This window comes from Gobio gobio, assembly GCF_949357685.1.
Source record: "Gobio gobio genome assembly, chromosome: 23".
In the NCBI taxonomy this organism is placed as follows: Eukaryota; Metazoa; Chordata; class Actinopteri; order Cypriniformes; family Gobionidae; genus Gobio; species Gobio gobio.
The window spans coordinates 13,485,473-13,511,625 of record NC_137119.1 but is presented as its reverse complement, the minus strand read 5'-3'; the positions used below and the strand labels follow the sequence as shown (position 1 = coordinate 13,511,625).

Genomic DNA, 26,153 nt, shown 5'->3' with positions numbered 1-26,153 from the left:
AGGCTAATTGTAGTCTAATAATTAAGGAGACCTGTTTACCCAATAGTGGCAACTTCTGGCAAGACATATATGTATATAAGGACATCTAACAAATTGGTTTGTCCGTCAAGAACCAGGAAAAAAAATCGGTGAGGGTGGACGCAGCGATGTCCTCTGCTGGCGTCAGGTCCTGAGTAGAGGCAGATCCACCTCCCGTTACACGGCGTGCCCGATTGATGCTGGCAAGCTTGGACTTTCCCCGTCTTCTGATGTCATTGTAGCGCTTGCGGCACTGGTGCGACGTCCTGGGGATGCCAGCTGATGAAACAATTGTGGCTATTTCCTCCCACGCCTGTTTAACCGATGCTATTTTGGGTGGGTTTCTCCCATCCCCATACAACACAACTTCTCTGTCTTTCACTGCTCTTACAAGCACATCAGTCTCCTCGGCTGTGAACCGCTCCTGGCGTGCGCCTGGTAAATACGCCATAATAATAGCAATCCATAATTGAACTTGCGCACCTGCTTTTACAGGGAATGTTGGATGACTCTGATTGGTTTATTCACGTTACGCCCAAACCACACCTATGAATAATGAAGCTACTTCAGACCAACCCATTTTAGATTTGCGCCGGGCGCAAGAGCCATTTATCCCGCCGGGAAAATAGCAACAGCGCCGAGACCCGCCCACAAAGTTACTTGCGCTTCGCGCTTTGACACTTGCGTTTCAGATCGTTAAAATAGGGCCCATAAGGTTAATTGTTGAATCTCCTGGCCACATTTCTGTACGGAAGAAAGTGAATGAGGACTGTAACGACATAAATGTGGTCCATATTACTTGTTATATTGACCAAACAATGTGTTACATTTTAAGTCGGTCAAATTTTATATTAGGTGTCTTTAACTACTCTGTAGCCTACTTGCATCAAAAAAGTACAATGTACTTGTGTTCATATCATGTTGCAAAACACTTTTGCTGCTATTGAGGTGGAATACAGGTAAGGTTAGGATAGGTTTCATAGTATGGGTAGGTGTAATACTGTGTAAAAACATGTAGCCTATGTACACAAAAAGTGCATTTTATCAAATTATTCATTTAAATGTTAGTACAGTTAAAGACAGCTAGGCACTGTGTTACACCTGGTATAAAGATAAATTCAAGGTCTAAAATGTTTTGAGCTTGTCCACTTTCAACCACTTCCAGAGGTAGTCGAAAACGCATTCGACCAGATTGCTTTCGTAGTGTACGTCATCATATCATGTGGTCGAATGCGTTCAAACAACCACAAATGACCGCCTATTAACCTAATGCGTAAACATTATGGAAAGCGCTAACCAGACAGAATTTACACTTTGTCGGCTGGAGACCGAAGTTTGGTTTGAAGATGAAAAATGTACCAAGCACAATGTTCTCTCACCATTCCTGATTTCTAAAGCCGAAAGTATACGTTTTTTAATGCGTAGGGCCTACGCGAGAGTCGCGCAGTGTAACGCACAGCCTTGCAAAGTATACTTCTTTTGACTCGTACGTGTACACAGGCATTCAATGCATTCAACTTACGGAAAAAGTGTAACTGGCACGACAATTGCGTCAAACGTAGCGTAAGCATTTTGAACTGCGAGAGATGATAAACTTTCTCTGTAAATTGAATACGGAAGGCGGTCCGCCGGAAGCTAAATGTTTTACTTTATAGCTAACGTGTTAAATATGGATACTTTTCTTACAAAAGCACATTGATTCACTTCAGAAGGCCTTTATTAACCCTCTGGAGCAGTGTTGGATTACTTTTATAATAGATGGATGCACTTGTTTGGCCTTTAAATCTTGGTCTGCCATTCAATGCCATTATAATGCTTGGATTAGTCAGGACATTTTTAATATAACTCAGATTGTATTCGTCTGAAAGAAGAATGTCATATACATTGGATGGCTTGAGGGTAAATCATGGGGTAATTTTCATTTTTGGGTGAACTAACCCTTTAAAGTCAGCATGAAACGGAAGTTGAGATCGTCTTTTTTTCCTTATTGTGACGTATATCTGAGTGAAACGGCTTCTGAAATTAGAAAAAATGTAGGACGAGGCCTGATTTCGTCCTTCGGGAATTGATTGGATCGTTGGAAGTTGAGCGTTGCTAACAAAATGGAGGCAGATTTGAAGTTTGCATTCAGTTGTGGAGAAAAACTCGATCTATCTCCTAAATAAATGTATTTTCTCTCTAAATCTTTTCTACATATGTTACTGAGCATATGTCCTCACTTTTCGCTGGTTTATGGTACAGATTTAACTTATTTTAAGCCTTTTATGGCTTTATTTCTGTAAAACTTTTTTCTCAGCTCTCCCTTGTAAGGGGGGCGCGCCGTAAGCGCGTTCACACACGCTGCATTCCTAAGTGCGAGCCGTCATGACAAGCTGTTCGTCAGACTATATTGAGTAATTTTTACATAAAAAAGCTTTTATTTCTCATATATTTCTCTCTTTTTGCCTCAAGTCCTTCTTGAAGAAGGTATTGTGTACACAAAGAAAAATGCACCTAACCACCATGCTACGATCAGTGACAGGTTTCTGAGAGGCGGTGCAGAAACGAGACGGGGCGATAACCCTGCCCTCACACCGTAGCACATGACCGGGAGAGAAGAGAGGTCTTTTCGATGGGGGAGGGAAAGTTAACATTTTTGATTAAAGATTATAAGGGTAAATTAATTTTGTTTTAAATAATGGAGTGCACAGATAAATCAGTTTTGTAAACACTAAAATATTAAATATAAAAATACGAATTGTAAAATTTGATTTCATGCCGCCTTTAAAGCTGCAGTCCGTAAGTTTTGCCTCTTTGTCGCCATCTCTGTTTGAAACCTGCAATTGCAGTTATTTGAGGAATTATCGTCTTTATGTGGATTGTGCATCGGCACGGCTCCTCACCGCGGATTAATCTAATGTTTTGAGGAATGTGTGGCTGTCATTCATCACTGCACCGGTGTGGATACTGTCTACTTCAGAATCACAGATTCTTCGTCTTGGAAATATGACCAAAACAAGAATTTTCCCCGCAAAATGTCATCTGAACAAGTAAGTAACATGTTTGCCAACTTTGTTCTTACCTACTGAGAAAAAAAGCATTACAATAAATTGCGCTACCAACGGTGATTGAATCTAACAATCACTTAGCTCATATCACATAAAACTGTGCAAATTATTATTGTTATACTTTGTTCTCAAATTGTTAATATTAACAACATCAGAATTGCGTGACTATGTGTATTTAGTGTGTATTAGCGTTACCTGGAGATTTCAGTTTCTGTACAGTTTAATCTTTTGCTTTGACTACGGGTGAATCTCAAGTTGTCACTGATGATTGTCATTTGTATCTTTATGGATTACAATCTGCCATCAAAATGATACGTTTAATTATTCCAGCTGCTGTGAGAAAAGGCTATAAAGGATCCACCACCTGCAGCATCCTCACATCCTACTACTAGCCGGACTCCTTCTTTATACAGACGTAATGTAATGATGCACAGACATGCTCAAATTTCCAGTGGAAATCCACCAGTACCACTCAAATTATAACACATTATTACAAGCTTACCGTTGTGAATCGGGCTAAGGTAAGGAGATAATTTTGAACACTGTCTGGTTATGTACTTGCTCAAAAAAAACTTTTTCGATCATTTTTAACCAAAAAAAATTAACGGACTGCAGCTTTAACCTGGAATATCTTATATTAAAAATATTTAGACCTTAGGTTACCTGCTGGATTAGTTTCACAGTTGACGGATTCTGTTATACTCTTCAAGGCTCCAGAGAATGATGTCGCTGTTACTTTGTACCATTTGGCAGCTTGCAGGCTCTTTACTTCCTGACTTTGTGTTTCATTTGAACTACGGTTGAAACTTTGTCCATTAATGTCCACCTGCACCACATCCACAACTCCATAGGGAAGATTCCAATTTACAATTAGACCATATCCTCCAGAAAAATCACAGTGAAGATGAGATACACTATTTGGAGCTAGTTTGGAAGAGAAACAGAAGGATAGTAAAACAAAGAAGTTATACTGAATATCAGATGTTTAGCAGCACAATCCAAAACAGAGCTTGTAAACTCACCTAAAGTCAGGAGATGTGAGCACTGTAGGAGTCTCTCTGACTCCAACAAATACCACAGTGAAACATTGTAGCTTCCTCCAGGATAAAGGTCTTGGAGATTCACCATTTTGTTCTCTACAGAGACATTTTTACTGATGCCGGTGCTGTTTATAGCTGTTACATGTGTGCTACCATTTACTTGAGCAATGATCGATGAATTGGTGACATTCCAGGTAAAGAACACACAGTTAACGGCTGCAGAAACACAAGAACATATGAACGCTGACTTCAAACTCAGGTGGAGTCTTAATTTTGGGATTTGTACAAATTAAATTGGATAGGCATAAAAATGCATTAACATTAACTAACAATGCATTTATTATTTTTTATTAACGTTAGTCAAAAAACTGTTCATTGATAGAGCCATTAAATAATATTAACAGATATAACTTTTAATTTAATATTGTATTAGTACATTTTGAAATGAACAAATTAAGATTAATAAATGCTTTATTAAACCTTTTTGTAAAATTTTACCAAAATATTACGTAAAGAGTTCAAGCATTCAAAACCACACAATTCATTTATTTCCATAAGCAAGCTTCCCTTCAATTAGAACTCGTGTATTTTCAAATAACTAGCTAAATGCTATCAAGAGTAATGTCAAAACTATCAAAACTTACTGGTGACGCTCTTGAAGCTGTACCCTGCATTTGTGACATCATTCACAACAGTGAAGAGAGTAAAATTGTATTCCGTCCCTGGTGTGAGAGATGAGTATGTATGTGCAATATTATCATCCAGAGGAGATGCAGTCAAATTTATGTCATTTCCATGACTTCCACGCAAGGTGTAGTTGTAGATGTTGTTATTGTTCAGCTTATTCCATGTGATGTACAACTGTGTCGGTGATCGAGTGACTCTGACTTCAGTTACGTTAGATAGAGCTGTGAAGAGATACATTTTCCAAAATAATTGATAGTAATTAATGTAAATACTGTAGAACATACAGTAAATTCCTCTCAAATTCCTCACTGATAATTTGGTATGTGGCAGGGTTGTGCACCTTTCAGAAATTTGAAACGAGGCAAACCGGGTGAAGAATTGCAATAAAAATTGGAATTTTATTTAATCATTGAAACTGAATGAAATTGAAATAAATTCATAAAACTGTTGTCAGATCAATATGTAAGTAATTATTTGCAAATCTTGTCTTAGACTAATGAAATCCCTCTGTTGTGTTGAAAGTTTTTAAACTGCAATTCAGTAAATTTCTCTATCTGTTGTTTCAATTCAAAATCATGTGTTGTAGCCAATTCAAATGCCAAATAATGAATTGAAAACAAGCTGATTCTTTCATTCTGACTTTTGCCCAACCCTGCTATGTGGTCCATTATTAGCATAATCCATAGAATAGGAGACTAACTTGTGGTGTGACTGAAGTTGAATCCAGTGCTTCTCACATCAAAAAACTCTGTGTACAGAGTGAAGTTGTAGCTTGTTGCAGGAATCAAACCTGATATATGGCTCTCGTTCCCTTTTCCATTGATATTAATGCTTTCACATGTTGTTTTGCTGCATTCAAGAGTATAGTTGTATGCTGTGTTGCCCACGCTCCATTGTAAGATCACGTCGGTGTCATTGTGCTTCACCACAACCACATTTTCAACTTTAGATGGCACTGAAACACAAGTAGATACAGTGAGATATGTCAGGTGTACTTAAACATAAACAAATCCAAACAGAATCAAGAGTAATTTAATAAACAGGGAGAATACGCAGGAGAATCAGAACAGCAACTACACAATAACACAAACAAGACCGAACAAAGAACTGAGGACACTAAGGGCTTAAATACACAGAGAGAGTTAATTAACCAGAACAGAAACAGGAAAGCATTGAAATCCAAAATACAATGAAACTAAACAGACAATAGCATAATCCTGATATGTTATACCATAGACTTTATATATAGGAATACAGCTGCAGTTAGAAGCTCCGGTGGCTATAGAAACAGGAAGTGTTCTGAGAACACAGAACGGTTTTGGAGAATTTGATGTTTTCCCATTCAAAGAGATAGGAGCTGCACTTGCATGCCCAAGAGACATTTCAAAGATGGCCGCCAAGTGAAATGACTTGTCTTAAAGAGACTTTGGTTATACAACGAACCCATCATTTACATATTTAATTAGTAAATAATCTGAGGGATTATGCACATTAATGGACCTCTTAACTCTATGACAAAAAACAGCATATTTTGAAATATTTGCTGACAATTGGGGCCAGATTGAGGCCAGTTGCCCTTCCGGAACAGTGCTGCACTGCCGCTGAAAATTTTACATTCAATGATCTTGTACCTCAATGAGGACAGACCTTTTTACGAAAAAGTAATGTTCAGATATATTTTTAAGTTTATGTTGTAAGTATAGTAATGTCAATGTACTAGCAGGAACACTCCACTTTTTTGAAAATAGGCTCATTTTCCAACTCCCCTAGAGTTAAACAGTTGAGTTTTACCTTTTTCGAATCCATTCAGCCGATCTCTGGGTCTGGCGGTAGCACTTTTAGCATAGCTTAGCATAGATCATTGAATCTGATTAGATCGTTAGCATCTCACTCAAAAAATGACCAAAGAGTTTCGATATTTCTTTTTCTATTTAAAATTAAAAATTAAACAAATTAAACAATGACAAATTAAAATTTAGTGACTTAATTTAGTGACTTCTGGATTAACTGCTTAAAATTTTTTTTTTTAAATATCACTAACTTACATCAAAGGTTAAATAAAATAGAAATGACACATTAAAGTTAAAAGTTATAACAGCATAATGAAACCACTTTTTGTGTGTGTGTTTACGTATGCTGTACAGGTCTGGTATAAAGAATGTTTTTGCTCAGGTGACCAAAATGTCTGCCCAATAGAGAAAATTTTTGCTCTGCAAGAAAAGAAATTAGAGGGAACATTGGATGTAAATACAGTAACTACAACTACTAGAGTCAAGTTTTAAATAGAAAAAATATTGAAACTCTTTGGTCATTTTTGAGCGAGATGCTAACGGTCTAATCAGATTCAATGATCTATGCTAAGCTATTCTAAATGTGCTACCGCCAGACCCAGAGATCGGCTGAATGGATTCGAAAACGGTAAAACTCAACTGTTTAACTCTAGGGGAGTTGGAAAATGAGCCTATTTTCAAAAAAGTGGAGTGTTCCTTTAAGTGTACTATTACAATAGCATACTGCTTGGGACTAAATTGGCCCAGTTTAGTGTATAAAAGTATACGTTAAGGTGTACTATATGTGTAATAGTAGTCAAATTTAAGTGCACAACTAGCCTATGTTTCTCATTTGTACTGCAACTCTACTACAAATGAATTTATATAAGTATACTAGTAGTTTACTGTTTTAATGTTTGTAGTACATTTTTGTATGTACTGAATGTACACATTTTTCTGAAGAAATACTGGCCCAATGCGATAGGGTGTAGTAGGTGGTTGCCAGGGAGTTTCCATATGATTAAGTACACTTTGAAGTGTACTCTCAGTAAACTACTAGTTTAGTAATTTTATACTGCAAGTATACTTGTACGTTTTCTTTCTGTGAACATAACATCATACTAATAGTTTACTATTCATATACTATTTTTGCACTTTAAGTGTACTACAATGTTCCTATTTAGGTATTATGTTTTATACTTGAAATATACATCTAATGCTATTTCATGCATTCTGACTTATTTACACTGTTAACCCTCCTATTCAATGTTTAATGTCTGTAAAAATACGACAGACCTCATTTTTTGTTCGTTTTTTGCTTCAGATTGAATGACTTTTCCTAATTTAATGGGGACAACTCTGTAAACATAAAATTAACATGGAGATATTTTTACAATATTCTGTACACATTTTGTAGCATCTGTGTTAATTGGGGTTAATTTGACCCAAGGCCCTTTTAGCTGTATAAAACATAAGAAATATAACTTTTTTTACACACATTTGTTTTTGGTTGTTTTATTGAGGTCACTAAAACATGCTATAAGTTTATATATTCAATATAATATTCAAACAACTTCCCTCGGTTTTAGGGCTTGTACTGGCCTGTAGTTTTACCAGAACCACTAGTAGTTATTATGGTCACGTTCTGATGCTAAACATGGCCAAATTTTTTAAAATGAGTATTTCTATTCTAAATACACTACTTCAGGATTCTAACAAGTTTCGGAAAGTTTTTTTTTTTTTGAGTATGGCCCTGTATGAGGTCATGAAGGGCGGAATTCTTTGTATGGGCACTTCTCCCGGATTAGCGCGTGCGCACATCAACCAGAACGAGACTCTTCAGAGATAGGTACTCAAGATTAACATGAGTTTGGCAGAAACTGTGTGTGTGTTATGTACCCTTTAAGTATAGGCTATTTCTGAGAAGTACATAAAAAGTAGACTGAAAGTTTAAAAGAAGTATAGTTTAAAAAAAAGTATACTAATAGCACACTTAAATAAACCAATTAGGAAGTGTTTCTATGATTTTTAATGAATTTATAGAATTACATTATAGTTTTGTTATTTCCATCTTGTTGCAAGATAACATATATATTTTTTTTTAATTCAAAGAAAATATTTTTTGTCAAGAAAACTTACGTGATAGAAAATATTTCTAGAAAATATGACTACATTGCTATAATTAAAAATGGATCATTGTTTTGTGGTGGGGTAGTGTAACTATTGGCAGGGCAAGTTAAAATTCAGCAAGGTTACACATTGTATTACATTCTAATTCAGTTAAGCATTTAAGCAATGTTTCTGTTGTTATTCTGGCATGTGAAGTTGTGAACAGGAATCTGATATAACAGAGGCAGTTGTTTTGTCTTTCACACCTCTTCCTTTCTTAATCAGTAAGTGCAACAGACCTCTGATAAAAGAGGGCAAGATTTCAGCAAAGCAGCAGATATGACACCCTAAACCGACGCAGCACGTGTCAGTGTAAGTTGACTGTCATGTTGTACTGAGGCTTACCGGTTACATTGGAGAAGTTATATCCACTGCTCTTCACATCTTCAAACAAAGTGTAGAGTGTAAATGAGTAGTTAGTCCCAGGAGACAGAGACATGACCTTGAGTTCCTCTAAAGTTGGTGTTGGTGAATTAGATGTAGTATTTGGAAGCTTTTCTTCATCCCTGTATTTCAGCTCATAAGTGTAACTGTCGTTGACTTTTCCCCATTGCAATGTCATCTCAGTCTCTTTCCGATCGATGACTGTAACACTCCCAACATTAGATGGAACTGAAGAGGAAAGAGACAGAAATGTTATATTTTCTTAACATCTGCTATTATTCATCCACCATTCAGTTCCTTCACTGACTGACCAGTTAATGTACATTGGTCCCAGAAAGTAGTTGGAAAACACATCTACAAATCTCTGAATGTTTTTTGCATTACATAAAAATATCAAGAAAAGAGCATTTATTTTAAAGAAAGACTGAACAAGCACATCTTTCATATCAGATATTACGAGAACCACTTTGTGTTTGCGATCATGTTGATAGTTAATGTGATGAGCTAAACCTGGTTACTCTGGTAAGACCTCTAACCTCTGAGGTTAGAGTTGAGAAAAGATCTAGCAGTATCATTGGCGAATTACAATTGGAATTTACTTCTGGAAGGGGACACCATTAATAAGGGTGTTCCAAACGAACGTGTACACCTAAATCCCTTCAGGAAGGGCCCTTCCATTAATCCATGTGACCCAGGGTGGTGAATTCTCACGATTAATTTTAAAGCTAGATGGCAAGAGAGTTTGAGTAAACATTTCAACAGAATCATGTATGTTATTTTGCTTTGTTTGGGATATATATTACAAGCATTTTGTCATCCATTTAATTTGAATTTTAAATTATTTTCATAGGTATAGGTGTTTAATAGTAGATAAGGTAAAGTTGAGAGCACAGAGGGAATACTCAGACACATAATGCATATTTTGCATTTGCACATAATGCACATTATAAAATATATATTTATTTGCAAATTGCAACAGTTATATTAACAGCAATAATATATATAAAAAAGACTGTTGTAAGGACAGCTAATGGGCTGATGGACGCCATGCTGCATTATCATGGTAATGAGGAAATTATGTCATCTTTCATTGCTCAAGGAAACAGTTATGTTATGACATGCAAGTGCTCTGCTCCCTCCAAAGTCCAAATGGTATTTGGTTTCCAAATGCGTTCTGGACCATTGTACTTTGCAAATGCTATTATTGGCAGTAATTGACAAATAAATGCTCACAAATAAGCAGTACTTGAAGTGTTTTTAATCATTACCATATTCCTTTTGTAACTATAATTTCTTAGATTTTGCATTAAAAAAAAAAAAAAGATTTCATTACATTTCTTTTGTAAATTTGAATGTAAAAAAAAAATACTATAGTAAAAACCTTAATGCAATTAAAAGTATGTTTCCCTAAAAATATAGATCTACAAGAGATTCCGTAAAGTACAGTTATTGGAAGTAAAATAAAGGAATGTCCATATAATTTGTCTTATGTAATTCTAATATTTTCAACAATACATGTACTACTTACTGGGCTTTTTTTCTATGTAAAAAAAATACAAATCATCTTAGTATTTACAGTGGAAAACATCAGTTTCTGCATCACTTTCAAATGTTTTCAGTACTTTTTCTAATGTTTACGTCAAAACGCCCCGTGTCACATGAATATGAGAAGCAATTGTCGAAAAATGATGGCTTGTTTAAAAGGATTAAGAAATCTTGAAGAAAGTGCAGATATTTTATGTTGTCAGTTTTTTATGTTGTAAGAAATTACTTTTTTTTATTATTTAATCACATGATTTTTCCACATGATTTTTTAAAACCAATTGGTGCAAATATTTTTTATTTAATTGTTATCATATTTGCTTTTGTCACTGTATCGGCCTTACCTAATTGTGTTTCTTATTGTTGTTTTATCAGTATCAGGGTTTTTTAATCTTACATTTTGAGTTGTTTAATTAATGATTAATGCATTCATTTACTGTCATGTGTGTCACCCTGATAGTATTTTTTGCGTGTGTGTATGGATTTGCTTTGATCAGGGGCCGGTTGCATAAACTCACTAGTCTAGTTAGTCATCAAATGGTTAACAATTTTGCATGTTCAATTTATAATGTTCGTACTTTTTTTTCATAAGTTCATAAGTCAGTTACATAAAAACATAGACTGGTCTAATTTGATAACGGAAAGTAAGATTGATTACCCCTAAATAACTGCTAGTTTGTCATAGTTCTTGAGACACAATCTTAACATAATGGCTATGTTTATGCAACTGGCCCCAAGGGCAGAGCAAGGGGGCCTGAGGTGGCCGTGGCCACTATTGACCGAAGCTTGGCCACCACGCTCACAATTGCTGTTTTTGTCGTTTTTATCTTGACCAGAATTGAAATTATTTAGATATAGAAGTCTCTTTTCGGGGTGTAACAATATGTTGAGTCACAATATATCATAATACAAAAATGCAAAAATATGTTATCGTGGATAGTGACAATATGTATTGTGAATAGTTCACCCAAAATGAAAATGACTAAGTGAGGAATATATTCTAATTTAAATAATTTTAATATTATGATGAATACATATTGTATAATAATGTAATGGGGGAAAATTTGTGGGTCCTGATGCCAAATGTCTTATGTTACCAGTAAAACGTGGCCTATATTAGTTTAAATATATCTATTCAGTTACTGAGTGCAAGCATATTCGCCTAAAATAATTCTGTATTTTCAGCTTCAGAATCATGAATTTTATTCTGGTGTCACCATTGTCCTGTGCAATGCCAGCACCAAGTCCAAGCATTCATTTCCACGCCCAATGTAACACCAAATTTAGCATTGTAATCAACAGTAAATCTTTTGTTAACCTTTTACCATATGTCTTGGTGTATCTCAATAATATCGTATAGCAGGGCCGACATTTTTAGATTGGTCTGCCTCAGCGGTCCTGTCAGTGTCAGAATGAGTGAAATCAAAGAAGGCGGAGCTTACTGTTACTGTGAATTCCAACATGGCGCTTTAGTTATATCAGTGAAAGAGTGTGTTGTAAGATGTAAGTAGCTAAACATTTAATATTTGACAACTGTTTTACGATAAAAACATTCAGGGACCAATAGTAATATCAAGTGATGCAAACTAATTTCACCATTTTGAATTGGAAATATGACATTATTCATGTAAATCTTAACTGAATTTGACGTGACAACTTTTGCATTTTTACATAGGCAGATAGTGTGAATGTGTGCATTTTTAAAAATATATATTATTTGCAAATAGTTTACTTCATAACTACAATAGAACTTTTACCTTTCTTATTTCTTTTTCTTTATTACTTTAAATCCCTTTTAATAACGTAATAATTTAATTCCTTTAAATAAACCAATAAGACCAATACCCCCAGCAAACAGTAGATATATAGAATCGCTGAACAGATGGGTAAATACAATATGATTAAATGTGGAGATGATCAAAGCAGCGTCAAAACATGAAAAAAATAATGAATGTATTTATTCATCACATTTATTAAATGTTATATTTAACATTTGCATCTCCCTAAAATGTATATACTACTATGTGAGTGCTGTTCATTTGTACTCGAAAACGGGCACCATTTTGCGCAAGTTGGCAGAGTACAAATGGAAATTAATCACATTTTATTGTGTATAAAAAGGCCTGTTAATTTGACAACAACAACCAGCTTATTTTGAATTATTGCTTACAGGTAGGGCCAGATTTTGGGCCAGTTGCATTTTCGACACACAGTGCTGCTGCACTGCCACTGAAACATACATTGTGCTTAGATTTTTATGCCTTGCAAAATTAACTGTTTTCTGTGATGCATTTTACATTGGTGTTGCAAATTCATCGGATTTGTCACAAAAATAATGTTATCTAACTTGCTTACATAGACATAAACAATATTGCCACGCCCCTCCAAATCATTGAATTCAGGTGTTCCAATCACTTCCATGGCCACAGGTGTATAAAATCAAGCAACTAGGTATGCAGACTGCTTCTACAAACATTTGTGAAAGAATGGGTTGCTCTCAGGAGCTCAGTGAATTCAAGCGTAGTACAGTGATAGGTTACCACCTGTGCAATAATTCCATTTGTGAAATTTCCTCACTACTAAATATTCCACGGTCAACTGTTAGTGGTATTATAACAAAGTGTAAGCAATTGGGAACAACAGCAACTCAGCCACTAAGTGGTAAGCCACGTAAAATCACAGAGCGGAGTCAGCGCATGCTAAGGCGCACAGTGCACAGAAGTCGCAAACTTTCTGTAGAGTCAATAGCTACAGACCTCCAAACTTCGTGTGGCCTTCAGACTGGCTCAAGAACAGTGCGTAGAGAGCTTCATGGAATGGGTTCCCATGGCCCGAGCAGCTGCATCCAAGCCTTAATTCAACAAGTACAATGCAAAGCGTCGGATGCAGTGGTGTAAAGCATGCTGGACTCTAGAGCAGTGGAGACGTGTTCTCTGGAGTGACCAATCACGCTTCTCTGTCTGGCAATCCGATGGACGAGTCTGCAGTTGGTGGTTGACAAGAGAACAGTACTTGCTTGACTGCATTGTGCCAAGTGTAAAGTTTGGTGGAGGGGGGATTATGGTGTGGGGTTGTTTTTCAGCGGTTGGGCTTGGCCCCTTAGTTCCAGTGAAAGGAACTCTGAAGACATTTTGGACAATTTCATGCTCCCAACTTTGAGGGAACAGTCTGGGGATGGCCCCTTCCTGTTCCAAGATGACTGTGCACCAGTGCACAAAGCAAGGTCCATAAAAACATGGATGAGCGAGATTGGTGTGGAGGAACTTGACTGGCCTGAACAGAGTCCTGACATCAACCCGATAGAACACCTTTGGGATGAATTAGAGCGGAGACTGCGAGCCAGGCCTTCTCGTTCAAAATCAATGCCTGACTCCACAAATGCGCTTCTAGAAGAATGGTCAAAAATTAACCTAACCTAATTAACCTAAACCTTGTGGAAAGCCTTCCCAGAAGAGTTGAAGCTGTTATAGCGGCAAAGGGTGGGCCAATTCCATATTTAACCCTACGGATGAAGAATGGGTTGTCATTAAAGTTCATGTGCATGTAAAGGCAGGCATCCCAAAACTTTTGGCAATATAGTGCATGTTTTGGCAAAATTGTTTTAGTCTTTGAAGCATCAAGAATGTGTTAAAATCTACAATTAGGATGTTTTTTTATGATTTTTTTATACATTTATAGAATTACATTATAGTTTTGTTGCAAATAAAAAAATAATAATTCAAAGAAAATATTTTTGTTAAGAAAACGTTCAAGCAAATATAATATTGCATGATTGTTTTGTGGTGGGAACAATTCAATTATTGATGCAAGAAAAAAGTCAGCAAGGTTACACATTGTATACAAAATGCATCCTAATTCAGAATCTGAAAGATATATCAGGGGCAGATGTTTTGTCTGTCACACCTTTCTTAATCGGTAAGTGCAACGGAGCAGATGTACTGAGACTTACCGGTTACATTGGAGAAGTTGTATCCACTGCTCTTCACATCTTCAAACACAGTGTAGAGTGTAAATGAGTAGTTAGTCCCAGGAGACAGAGTCATGACCTTGAGTTCCTCTAAAGTTGGTGTTGGTGAATTAGATGTAGTATTTGGAAGCTTTTCTTCATCCCTGTATTTCAGCTCATAAGTGTAACTGTCGTTGACTTTTCCCCATTGCAATGTCATCTCAGTCTCTTTCCGATCGATGACTGTAACACTCCCAACATTAGATGGAACTGAAGAGGAAAGAGACAGAAATTTTATATTTTCTTAACATCTGCTATTATTCATCCACCATTCAGTTCCTTCACTGACTGACCAGTTAATGTACATTGGTCCCAGAAAGTAGTTGGAAAACACATCTACAAATCTCTGAATGTTTTTTGCATTACATAAAAATATCAAGAAAAGAGCATTTATTTTAAAGAAAGACTGAACAAGCACATCTTTCATATCAGATATTACGAGAACCACTTTGTGTTTGCGATCATGTTGATAGTTAATGTGATGAGCTAAACCTGGTTCCCATGCAGTCGGTCACGTTCGACGTACGTCGGACGTACCGACGAATTGGGATCACTTCAGGGAGCCCCTATCAGCTTCGAGATATAGAGAAAAGGCCAATGGGCCATTGGCGTGCGAGATTTGCATCTCGCGCTCCGCCCCGCGCCGTGGCTATAAACAGGAAGCGAGAGCGAATGCACGCTGTCATTCACTTCGGAGTCGAACAGCGTTGATGAAGCAAGACTGCTTTTCTAAAAGAGAGCCTATCTGCAAGAGAGATGCTCCAGAGAACGAAAAGGACGCTCTGTGTTGGCGAAAAGGCACAATCAGCGCGACCGCATGTTCACCGCTGCATCAGCATAACAAACTGCTGTTCTCACAGCACCTGTCGGTTTGGTGAGGGCGTTTGTTTCAGTGAGAGCAAACACAGGACTGCACTTACCACCTGTGTGCTGCCGCGGCCTTCCCCTGGGTTCTTCAGCACTGTTTAAAGATTGTTTCCTCACAAAAGAGCAACACGGGTGTGACACTGCGTCTTTTTCAAGACGTCATTCCACTCGTGCGTTTCTGGATGCGGTTGTTTCCTGTCCTGACGGCCACGATCCCTCTCGCATAAACATGTTGAGACTGTGTTCGTGGGTGATCCATGTTCTCTCAGGGGAACGGGATCACGTCGACGCGCTGGTCATCTCACCTTCCGCGTGAGGGTTGAGTGTTCAGCGCGCCGTATGCCGTCTGGCTGCCGGGTGACAGCGCGGGTTGCCACGGCAACTCTGCGCCCATCACTCGGCGCCTCCGATGCGCGGTCGAGACTATGATGCCTCAAACGGGGTTGAGTCCCTTCACTTGTACCCCGATCTAGTCTCTTTTCTGGTGCACCAGAGGGGGGACTATTTTGGCTGATAAGCCTGGGTGGCCTGAGGATTACAGTGAGGCTTCCCCGCCGCGTACATCTCTGTGGGCCCCTCACTCCTCTATCGCATCACAAGCATGTTGAGACTGTGTTCGTGGGTGGTCTATGCTCTCTCATGAGAGCATAGCCACGTCGGCGCACTGTTCGTCTTGCCTTTTTCATAGGGGCTTGAGTGTTCAGCGCGCCGTGTGCCGTCTCACAGCCACGCCCACTGTCTCACGTGTCTGCCGGTAGCTTACAGATGGGATTGCTGGTCCTTGAAAGGGGACCTAGCGTTTCATTTGGGGCTCTAGCAGAGGACAGATGTCAATCGCTGCATCGGAGAGAGGGCTGTTATGTGTTGAAAATGAAGATGATGCTGAGATTCCCACCGTAATAGTGGGCGCTCGTGCTGAATCAGATTCATATTTGACAGCCATGCTTTCCCGGATGGCTGAGGCATAGTGCAACGCGTAAATCGCCTTGCCTGCCCCTTGCCTTTTTCCGGATGTGCATTGGAAGGCTTTGGCATTGTGGAACTATTGGTGCCAAAATATGGAACACCAATAGGGCCATAATCTGTATAAAGTTTTCCTCTCTCTCACTACCCTCATCGGTGGGGTGGCAGTGCCACTGGCAGGCCACCTCCGCCCTGCTTAGTACGAGGGTAGTTCTGAGCCGAGGTTGAGCTGCGCACAGCGCTGGCCCTTGGCTAGACGATGTCCACCCTGGTCCAGAAACACAATTGACCTGGATTTGGTCTGGAACTGTTCTTCCCCGGAGGAGGGCCGGGTGGAAAACCATTAGTAATTCTGTTCCGCCACTGATGTTAAAAACAGCCAGTGGTACCCAAAAAAAAAAAAAAAAAAAAAGAGCAGTTCCAATACCTCTGGGTCTCGGGAGTTCAGGAATGGCAGCGTGTGACGCTACAAAGCCTCGCTGCTTTCATTCCCCTCCCCACAAGAGGGCGAGAATGGCAGTGTGTGACGCTACAAAGCCTCGCCACTCTCATTCCCCTCTTCTCAGTGGTGCGAGGACAACAGTGCGCGACGCTATGCCTCGCCACTCTTGTTCCCCGCTGAGGAAGGAGGTGAGGCAGACCGTGCGCAACACCACAAAGCCTTGCCACGCTCAGCCCCTCCTTCATTTGGGAGCGCGCTTGGCGGTGGTCGACGCTCCCATGCCTCGCCACCCTCCCCACACTCGCACGCCCCCTCCGCGGACGCAGGTAAGTGTTGCACAGCACACTCAGATCCCACTTCGGGCCGCTCCATGCCGTCCGAGTCGGATCCCTGCATTCCGCGTCACTGCCCCGCTGCGGGTACGTCTGTGGTTAATCCCCTTGCTTGGTGTCTGGAAGCCTGGCTAGAGCTTCCCAGCCCGTCTTGGGGCCGTACCATCAGACTCGGCTATGCGATTCAGTTCGCCAGGCGTCCCCCTAAGTTTGGAGGCATTCACTTCCCAGTAGCGAAGGAGAACGCCCCCGTGCTCCGGGCGGAGATTGCAGTCCTACTGGCGAAGGACGCGATGGAGCCGGTCCCTCCAGCCGATATGAGGTCCGGGTTCTACAGCCCGTACTTCATTGTACCCAAGAAAGGCGGCGGGTTCTGGCCGGTCTTGGACCTGCGATTCTTGAACCGGTCCCTTCACAGGCTGCCGTTCAGAATTCTAACGCAGAAGCGCATCTTCAGGTGCGTCCGTCCCCAAGATTGGTTTGCAGCGATCGACCTGAAGGACGCGTACTTTCATTCTCGATTCCCCTCGACCGGCCCTTTCTGCACTTCGCATTCGAGAGACGGGCATGTCAGTACCGCGTCTTGCCCTTCGGCCTGTCCCTGTCGCCCGCGTCTTTACGAAGGTTGCGGAGGTGGCCATTGCCCCCATGAGAGAGCATGGTGTTCGCATTCTCAACTACCTCGACGACTGGCTGATCCTTGCCCAGTCGTGAGAGCAGTTGTGCGAACACAGGGACAAGGTGCTTAGTCACCTCAGCCAGTTGGGACTTCGGGTCAACTGGGAGAAGAGCAAACTCTGTCCCACACAGAGGATCTCTTTTCTCGGTATGGAGATAGACTCGGTCGCCATGACAGCGCGCCTCACCGAGGTCCCCTCTACGAGGCGCCTCTATGCGTTGAAGTGGAACCTGTTCGTCGATTGGTGCTCTTCTCGCCGAGAAGACCCCCGAAGGTGTTCGATCGGATCTGTGCTTGCCTTTCTACAAGATGGGTTGGAGCGAAGGCTGTCTCCCTCCACCCTCAAAGTCTATGTTGCCGCTATCGCCGCTAATCATGAGCTAGTAGTAGGGCTGCTCGATTATGGAAAAAATCATAATCACGATTATTTTGGTCAATATTGAAATCACGATTATGTAACACGATTATTTCACATGACTTTGGGAATGTGTTGTATTTATTAAAAATACACCTTTCAACAATTCAATTGAAATTGTAACATTTGTTGTACTTTTTGAAATATTAAAATAAATAACATAACATATATTCAAATCAAAGTATAAAAGTATTCACGTAAAAATGATAACCACAAATAAATAAGATCAACAATATGGTTCGGCTAGATATGCTTTTCAGGTACGTCTAACATTAGTTTTCAGGTACAGAAATGTATCAAATGTAAAATAACATTGCATATTTGAGTGCATAAATTAAAGATGAATCCTATTAAACTTACAAAAGCTATTCAATCCGGATCGGATATGCGTCGTCTTTATCGACTGTATAAAGTTCACTTAAGGCATATACAGACTATGTCTGCTAGGATACTCATCAAGATGGACATGTTGACATACGTTTTGTGTGAGTTTGTCCGTTCAAGAGCAAGACTTGAAAGAGAACTCAATATTTGCACGCTGTGAGACGTGTGCGCGCTCTCGGATGAGCGCACAGAGATACATTTCCTCACGGCGCGCGCGGCTTCTCATTCGCGTCTTCTGGCACTAAACCCGGGTGATGACGGTGAAAACAACTGGTCAAATTCAAACATATGGCAGCACTCGCATGCATTGAACAAAGTTTACAAAGAGAGAATTATTTGAAAAATATGAGGGGAAAAAAGGACGTTTACACGGCACCCCTGCTCTCGTCAGTTTTTGTTTCTTTATTAGATTGTCAAAGGTCACTCTGTTTAATTTTCAAGTGGTTAAACAAATTTGTGATGTTCCCTTGCGTTGCAGCCACTACCATGTAGCAAATCTTGCACGTAGCATGTTTCTGCTCATCGTCTGATTCCTCGAAGCCAAACTGTTCCCAGACAACGGAGTTGGTTTTGCCTTTTTTGCTCACCAAACGCTGCTGTAACTGCCCTCCTTCTGCCATCTTTACTCGCGCCGAGTTTTTAAATTCCAGCGGATGATATGCATAATGCACACGAGACTCACGATCTGAGAGAGATTTGTGGCTTCGGGAGGGGCGGATGAGCGCGTGCGCGTTTCATTCAGAACGGAAGACAAAATAAGAGTGTTCTTGCAAAACTGAACATGGCAAAATAATCGTTTTTTCTCGATTGTACTATTTTGGTGATCGTTGGGAGGCAAAATCGAAATCGAAATCGAAATTCGATTAATTGCACAGCCCTAGCTAGTAGATGGAAAATCTCTAGGTAAACACGATCTGGTCGACAGGTTCCTTAGGGGGGCGAGGAGGTTAAATCCGCCTCGTCCTCCCTCCATACCCTCTTGGGACTTAACTCTGGTGCTAACTGCACTACAGAGAGAACCCTTTGAGCCTCTGCAGTCAGCTGAGTTGAAAATTCTGTCGTTAAAGACAATACTCCTGACTGCGTTGGCCTCCATCAAGAGGGTAGGGGACCTGCAGGCATTTTCGGTTGACGAATCGTGCCTGGAATTCGGGCCCGGTAACTCTCATGTGACCATGAGACCCCGGCCTGGATATGTGCCCAAGGTTCCCACTACTCCCTTCCGGGACCAAGTGGTGAGCCTGCAAGCGCTGCCTTCGGAGGAGGCAGACCCAGCCCTAGCTTTTCTCTGTCCCGTCCGTGCTCTCCGGACTTACGTGGACAGAACGCAAAGCTTCAGGACCTCAGAGCAGCTCTTCGTCTGTTTACGGAGGACAGCGGAAGGGAAAGGCTGTCTCCAAGCAGAGGATGGCCCACTGGATAGTGGATGCCATCGTCTTGGCTTATGAGTCCCAAGACGTGCCCTGCCCGCTCGGGTTAAGAGCCCACTCCACTAGGGGTGTTGGCTCTTCCTGGGCGCTGGCTCGTGGCGCCTCGCTGACAGATATTTGTAGAGCTGCGGGCTGGGCGACACCTAACACGTTCGCTATATTCTATAGCCTCCGTTTAGAGCCGGTATCTTCCTGTGTGCTCACTTCCCATAGTCAGTAACACCGAAATGCCTGTTCTAGTGTCGGCTTGCTGCGCCATTCCCTCCCCTATGGTAGACGGATGCATGCGCTTATTCTGCTCCAGTCGAGTTCCCCGGATCGGCGAACCCTGTTGAGTCCTCCGCAACCCACGGCAGTCGGACACTCGGTCTAACACTCGTATGCATTGGTGGAACTTGTGTTAGGCTGGGTTCCATATGTAGTGACCTCCACGGCGGTCCCATATGTGTATTCTTCCACGGTACGGCTCCCTACGGCGAGTCCGTGTCTTTCCCTTGGCAGAGTCTCCTCTGCCGTCCCAGGTACGTGTTGTCCCCCTCCACTAATTGGCCGGGGCCACCCCTGGGACTTCCGTATGTTGTGCTGCCCACGGCCAGCCCATACGTGTATTCTCCACATGGTAACTCCCTCTGGGCATGATGTGGCTTCCGCAGCGGCCTTCACAGGCACGCCTTCCCAGCGTTATCCAATACAGTCAGCTGAATGGGCTTTTGCGGAACAGCAGCTTGGACTCTCCCTGCGTGAATTCCCCGCCCGCATCAGATCGGGGTCTGAGGGGCTCATCACTGGGCGCTGGAAGTGGTAGTAACTATGGCGTTTTCCATAAGGGATCCCAATTCATCGGTACGTCCGACGTACGTCGAACGTGACCGACTGAATGGGAACGTCTCGGTTACGTATGGTAACCCACGTTCCCTGAAGGAGGGAACGGAGACGTACGTCCCGTCGCCACAGTTGCTGTACCATCACTGCAGGTTGAGCCACTAAGTTCGGCTCCTCAGTGAAAAACAGCGTGCATTCGCTCTCGCTTCCTGTTTATACCCGCGGCGCGGGGCGGAGCGCGAGATGCAAATCTCGCACGCCAATGGCCCATTGGCCTGTTCTCTAAATCTCGAAGCTGATAGGGGCTGCATGAAGTGATCCCAATTCGTCGGTACGTCCGACGTACGTCTCCGTTCCCTCCTTCAGGGAACGTGGGTTACCATATGTAACCAAGACGTTACTCTGGTAAGACCTCTAACCTCTGAGGTTAGAGTTGAGAAAAGATCTAGCAGTATCATGGGCGAATTACAACTGGAATTTACTTCTGGAAGGGGACACCATTAATAAGGGTGTTCCAAACGAACGTGTACACCTAAATCCCTTCAGGAAGGGCCCTTCCATTAATCCATGTGACCCAGGGTGGTGAATTCTCACGATTAATTTTAAAGCTAGATGGCAAGAGAGTTTGAGTAAACATTTCAACAGAATCATGTATGTTATTTTGCTTTGTTTGGGATATATATTACAAGCATTTTGTCATCCATTTAATTTGAATTTTAAATTATTTTCATAGGTATAGGTGTTTAATAGTAGATAAGGTAAAGTTGAGAGCACAGAGGGAATACTCAGACACATAATGCATATTTTGCATTTGCACATAATGCACATTATAAAATATATATTTATTTGCAAATTGCAACAGTTATATTAACAGCAATAATATATATTAAAAAAAAACTGTTGTAAGGACAGCTAATGGGCTGACGGACGCCATGCTGCATTATCATGGTAATGAGGAAATTATGTCATCTTTCATTGCTCAAGGAAACAGTTATGTTATGACATGCAAGTGCTCTGCTCCCTCCAAAGTCCAAATGGTATTTGGTTTCCAAATGCGTTCTGGACCATTGTACTTTGCAAATGCTATTATTGGCAGTAATTGACAAAGAAATGCTCACAAATAAGCAGTACTTGAAGTGTTTTTAATCATTATTATATTCCTTATGTAACTATAATTTCTTAGATTTTGCATTCAAAAAAAAAAAAAAAAATTTCATTACATTTCTTTTGTAAAGTTGAATGTAAAAAAAAATACTATAGTAAAAACCTTAATGCAATTAAAAGTATGTTTCCCTAAAAATATAGATCTAACAAGAGATTCCGTAAAGTACAGTTATTGGAAGTAAAATAAAGGAATATCCATATAATTTGTCTTATGTAATTCTAATATTTTCAACAATACATGTACTACTTACTGGGTTTTTTTCTATGTAAAAAAAAATACATATCATCTTAGTATTTACAGTGGAAAACATCAGTTTCTGCATCACTTTCAAATGTTTTCAGTACTTTTTCTAATGTTTACGTCAAAACGCCCCGTGTCACATGAATATGAGAAGCAATTGTCGAAAAATGATGGCTTGTTTAAAAGGATTAAGAAATCTTTAAGAAAGTGCAGATGTTTTATGTTGTCGGTTTTTTATGTTGTAAGAAATTACTTTTTTTTATTATTTAATCACATGATTTTTCCACATGATTTTTTTAAACCTATTGGTGCAAATATTTTTTATTTAATTGTTATCATATTTGCTTTTGTCACCGTATCGGCCTTACCTAATTGTGTTTCTTATTGTTGTTTTATCAGTATCAGGGTTTTTTAATCTTACATTTTGAGTTGTTTAATTAATTATTAATGCATTCATTTACTGTCATGTGTGTCACCCTGATAGTATTTTTTGCATGTGTGTGTATGGATTTGCTTTGATCAGGGGCCGGTTGCATAAACTCACTAGTCTTACAAGTTAGTCATCAAATTGTTAACAATTTTGCATGTTCAATTTATAATGTTCATACTTTCATGTTCACATGCTTTTTTTAAGTCAGTTACATAAAAACATAGACTGGTCTAATTTGATAACGGAAAGTAAGATTGATTACCCCTAAATAACTGCTAGTTTGTCAGACTAGTTCTTAAGACACAATCTTAACATAATGGCTATGTTTATGCAACTGGCCCCAAGGGCAGAGCAAGGGGGTCTGAGGTGGCCGTGGCCACTATTGACCGAAGCTTGGCCACCACGCTCACAATTGCTATTTTTGTCGTTTTTATCTTGACCAGAATTGAGATTATTTAGATATAGAAGTCTCTTTTCGGGGTGTAACAATATGTTGAGTCACAATATATCATAATACAAAAATGTAAAAATATGTTATCGTGGATAGTGACAATATGTATTGTGAATAGTTCACCCAAAATGAAAATGACTAAGTGAGGAATATATTCTAATTTAAATAATTTTAGTATTATGATGAATACATATTGTATAATAATGTAATGGGGGAAAATGTGTGGGTCCTGATGCCAAATGTCTTATGTTACCAGTAAAACGTGGCCTATATTAGTTTAAATATATCTATTCAGTTACTGAGTGCAAGCATATTCGCCTAAAATAATTATGTATTTTCAGCTTCTGAATCATGAATTTTATTCTGGTGTCACCATTGTCCTGTGCAATGCCAGCACCAAGTCCAAGCATTCATTTCCACGCCCAATGTAACACCAAATTTAGCATTGTAATCAACAGTAAATCTTTTGTTAACCTTTTACCATATGTCTTAGTGTATCTCAATAATATCGTATAGCAGGGCCGACATTTTTAGATTGGTCTGCCTCAGCGGTCCTGTCAGTGTCAGAATGAGTGAAATCAAAGAAGGCGGAGCTTACTGTTACTGTGAATTCCAACATGGCGCTTTAGTTATATCAGTGAAAGAGTGTGTTGTAAGATGTAAGTAGCTAAACATTTAAGCTGCACCCCCACTTTGGGGCTCACAGCTGAAAACGACCTACCTGAATTAAAACAATTATACCTCCTGAGAACAGTGTGCTACAGGCACAATTAAGGTATCTTTGGAAAGAAGACACTTGGGACTCTACTAAAAAGCAATCAGAGTTGATAATACTCAAACAGATAAAAAATTATAATAGTTGAAATGCCTCAAAAATTATTTGCACTACACAGAATGTTGTATTATTTCATGTAAAAATATATGAAAATAGACCTGGAGGAATCCAGTTCAGTTATGGATTGAAAGCCACACGACTTATCAGTTTATAGTTCAAGTTTGAGGAAGATATAATGAAAAATGTGGTTCCTGCAAGCTTTTTTCCAAGACTATGTCTGTTCCATTTCTCCCTCCACCTGCTTGAGGCACATCCCCAGAAATGACATCTCCCAACTAAAACAATTGCAGTTGCTGAACAATTTGCACTACATGCACAATTTAGACATCTTTAAAAAGAAGACACTTTAGAGTTTATTACCCAAACATTAAAGTAGAAAAAAACTTAGAAAGACAAACAGTTATAGAAGTTGAAGTGTCTTGAAGATGATTTGTGCTACAATGAACACTTTATTATTTGATGTAAAAATATATGAAAATAAGCCTGGAGGAATCCAGTTAGTAAATGAATTGAAAGGCACAAGTCTCATCAGTTTATATTTAAAATTTGACGAAGATATCATGAAAAATTGGGTTCCTGCATGCTTTTTTCTAAGAATATGTCCAGGTGCCAAGAAACCTACAGGAGACTTGATAACCTAATGTTATGAAGTGTACTGCAAGCTGTTTTAGCCATCATATATGATGCTTGAATGCTTTTTCAACTATAAAATAATAGGCAGAACCATAAGACTTTGTATTAGTGATTTATTTGTACAACAGAACTTATAAAAATATAATAAAAATGAAATATTAATAAAAAAGAGCTAAACTTCTTTGCAACTGAAAATACAACAAGTAATATAAGTATAATAACTATAAATATAACTAGTAATATAAATAACAATATAATATAAATATATAGCTATAAAAACACACACAATTTGCAAATGTAAAAAAAAAAACATTTACTGGCCTTTTACTGGCCGATTCAGGTCTACAACAGCAAGTGCAGATCTTGAAGAATCTGAAAGCTTTCTTCTCTTTTCTGCTGGTTGGCTGGTGCTTGGATGCCATAGCTCATCTGAAGACTCAACCTGATGCCTGTAGAATGGCAAGGAAAGGAAAGAGAATTAGCACTGCATGTACTATTTCTGTATAGTTTGCCCATTCAATCAACAATCACACTGTCATCATTCACTCTAATTACAGGCCATCCCATGAACAATGAAACTGATGGGCAGTTGGTTAGACAGCATTCATATTGATGGACACCTATACATTCTCACACAGCCCAAGCATCAATCTAACGGCCGGCTATACAGTGAGCATTCATATTGATGGCGGCCCATACATTCGCACACAGTCCTACAATCAATCTAATGGCCGGTGATACAGTGAGCATTCAACAATCACACAGATGGTCGCCGTCCAGAACTTTTCTTTTTTCGTCAATTTGTTTTTTGTAGCACAGGGGAAAAAAATGCATTTTATATATATTATATATATATATATATTTTTATTTTTTCTGTGTGTGCTAGAAAAAATGCTAAATATCAGTATATGTATAATCTATACTGGTATATTGTAATTTTTCTAGCACACAGGAAAAACATAAAATAAATACAGTCTCATATATAAACAATTACATGTGTTATATATATGTTTTATTTACACACACATGGGGAAAAATTATATATACTTTTTCCCCATGTGTGCTAGGAAAAATGTAAAATATCAGCATATGTATAATGCATACTGGTATATTGCATTTTTTCTAGCACACAGAAACAATAAAATAAATACATTCTCACACACATTCTCAATATACATAAACAACTACACATAGCAACTCACCGGTATGTTATTGGATCAACTTCTCTGTCAACAAGCACCGTCATCGCTGTGTTCACTCTCCTCAATGTTTCCCACATCGCTGCTTTGAGTGAGCTCAAATAAAGCATCTTCAGCACAATAAAAACTTCTTTTGACGATCCATTGGATAATACATTCCGTCCAGTTAGTAAGATTAGCAAACAGTTACTATAAAGAGACCTC

General features: G+C 39.5%; 1 protein-coding gene across 1 annotated transcript in view; it reads right to left on the bottom strand.

The window, feature by feature from the left end:
- LOC307119984 (receptor-type tyrosine-protein phosphatase eta-like) overlaps positions 1-26,153 on the bottom strand; it is a 66,044-nt gene that overhangs the window by 17,797 nt on the left and 22,094 nt on the right. The window contains exons 4-9 of the mRNA XM_079806801.1: positions 14,606-14,872; positions 9,076-9,342; positions 5,493-5,747; positions 4,750-5,013; positions 4,088-4,321; positions 3,729-3,989 (exon numbers count right to left, since the gene is read on the bottom strand). Of these exons, the coding sequence (XP_079662927.1) occupies positions 3,729-3,989; positions 4,088-4,321; positions 4,750-5,013; positions 5,493-5,747; positions 9,076-9,342; positions 14,606-14,872 (1,548 nt within the window). The remainder of the gene's footprint in view (positions 1-3,728; positions 3,990-4,087; positions 4,322-4,749; positions 5,014-5,492; positions 5,748-9,075; positions 9,343-14,605; positions 14,873-26,153) is intronic.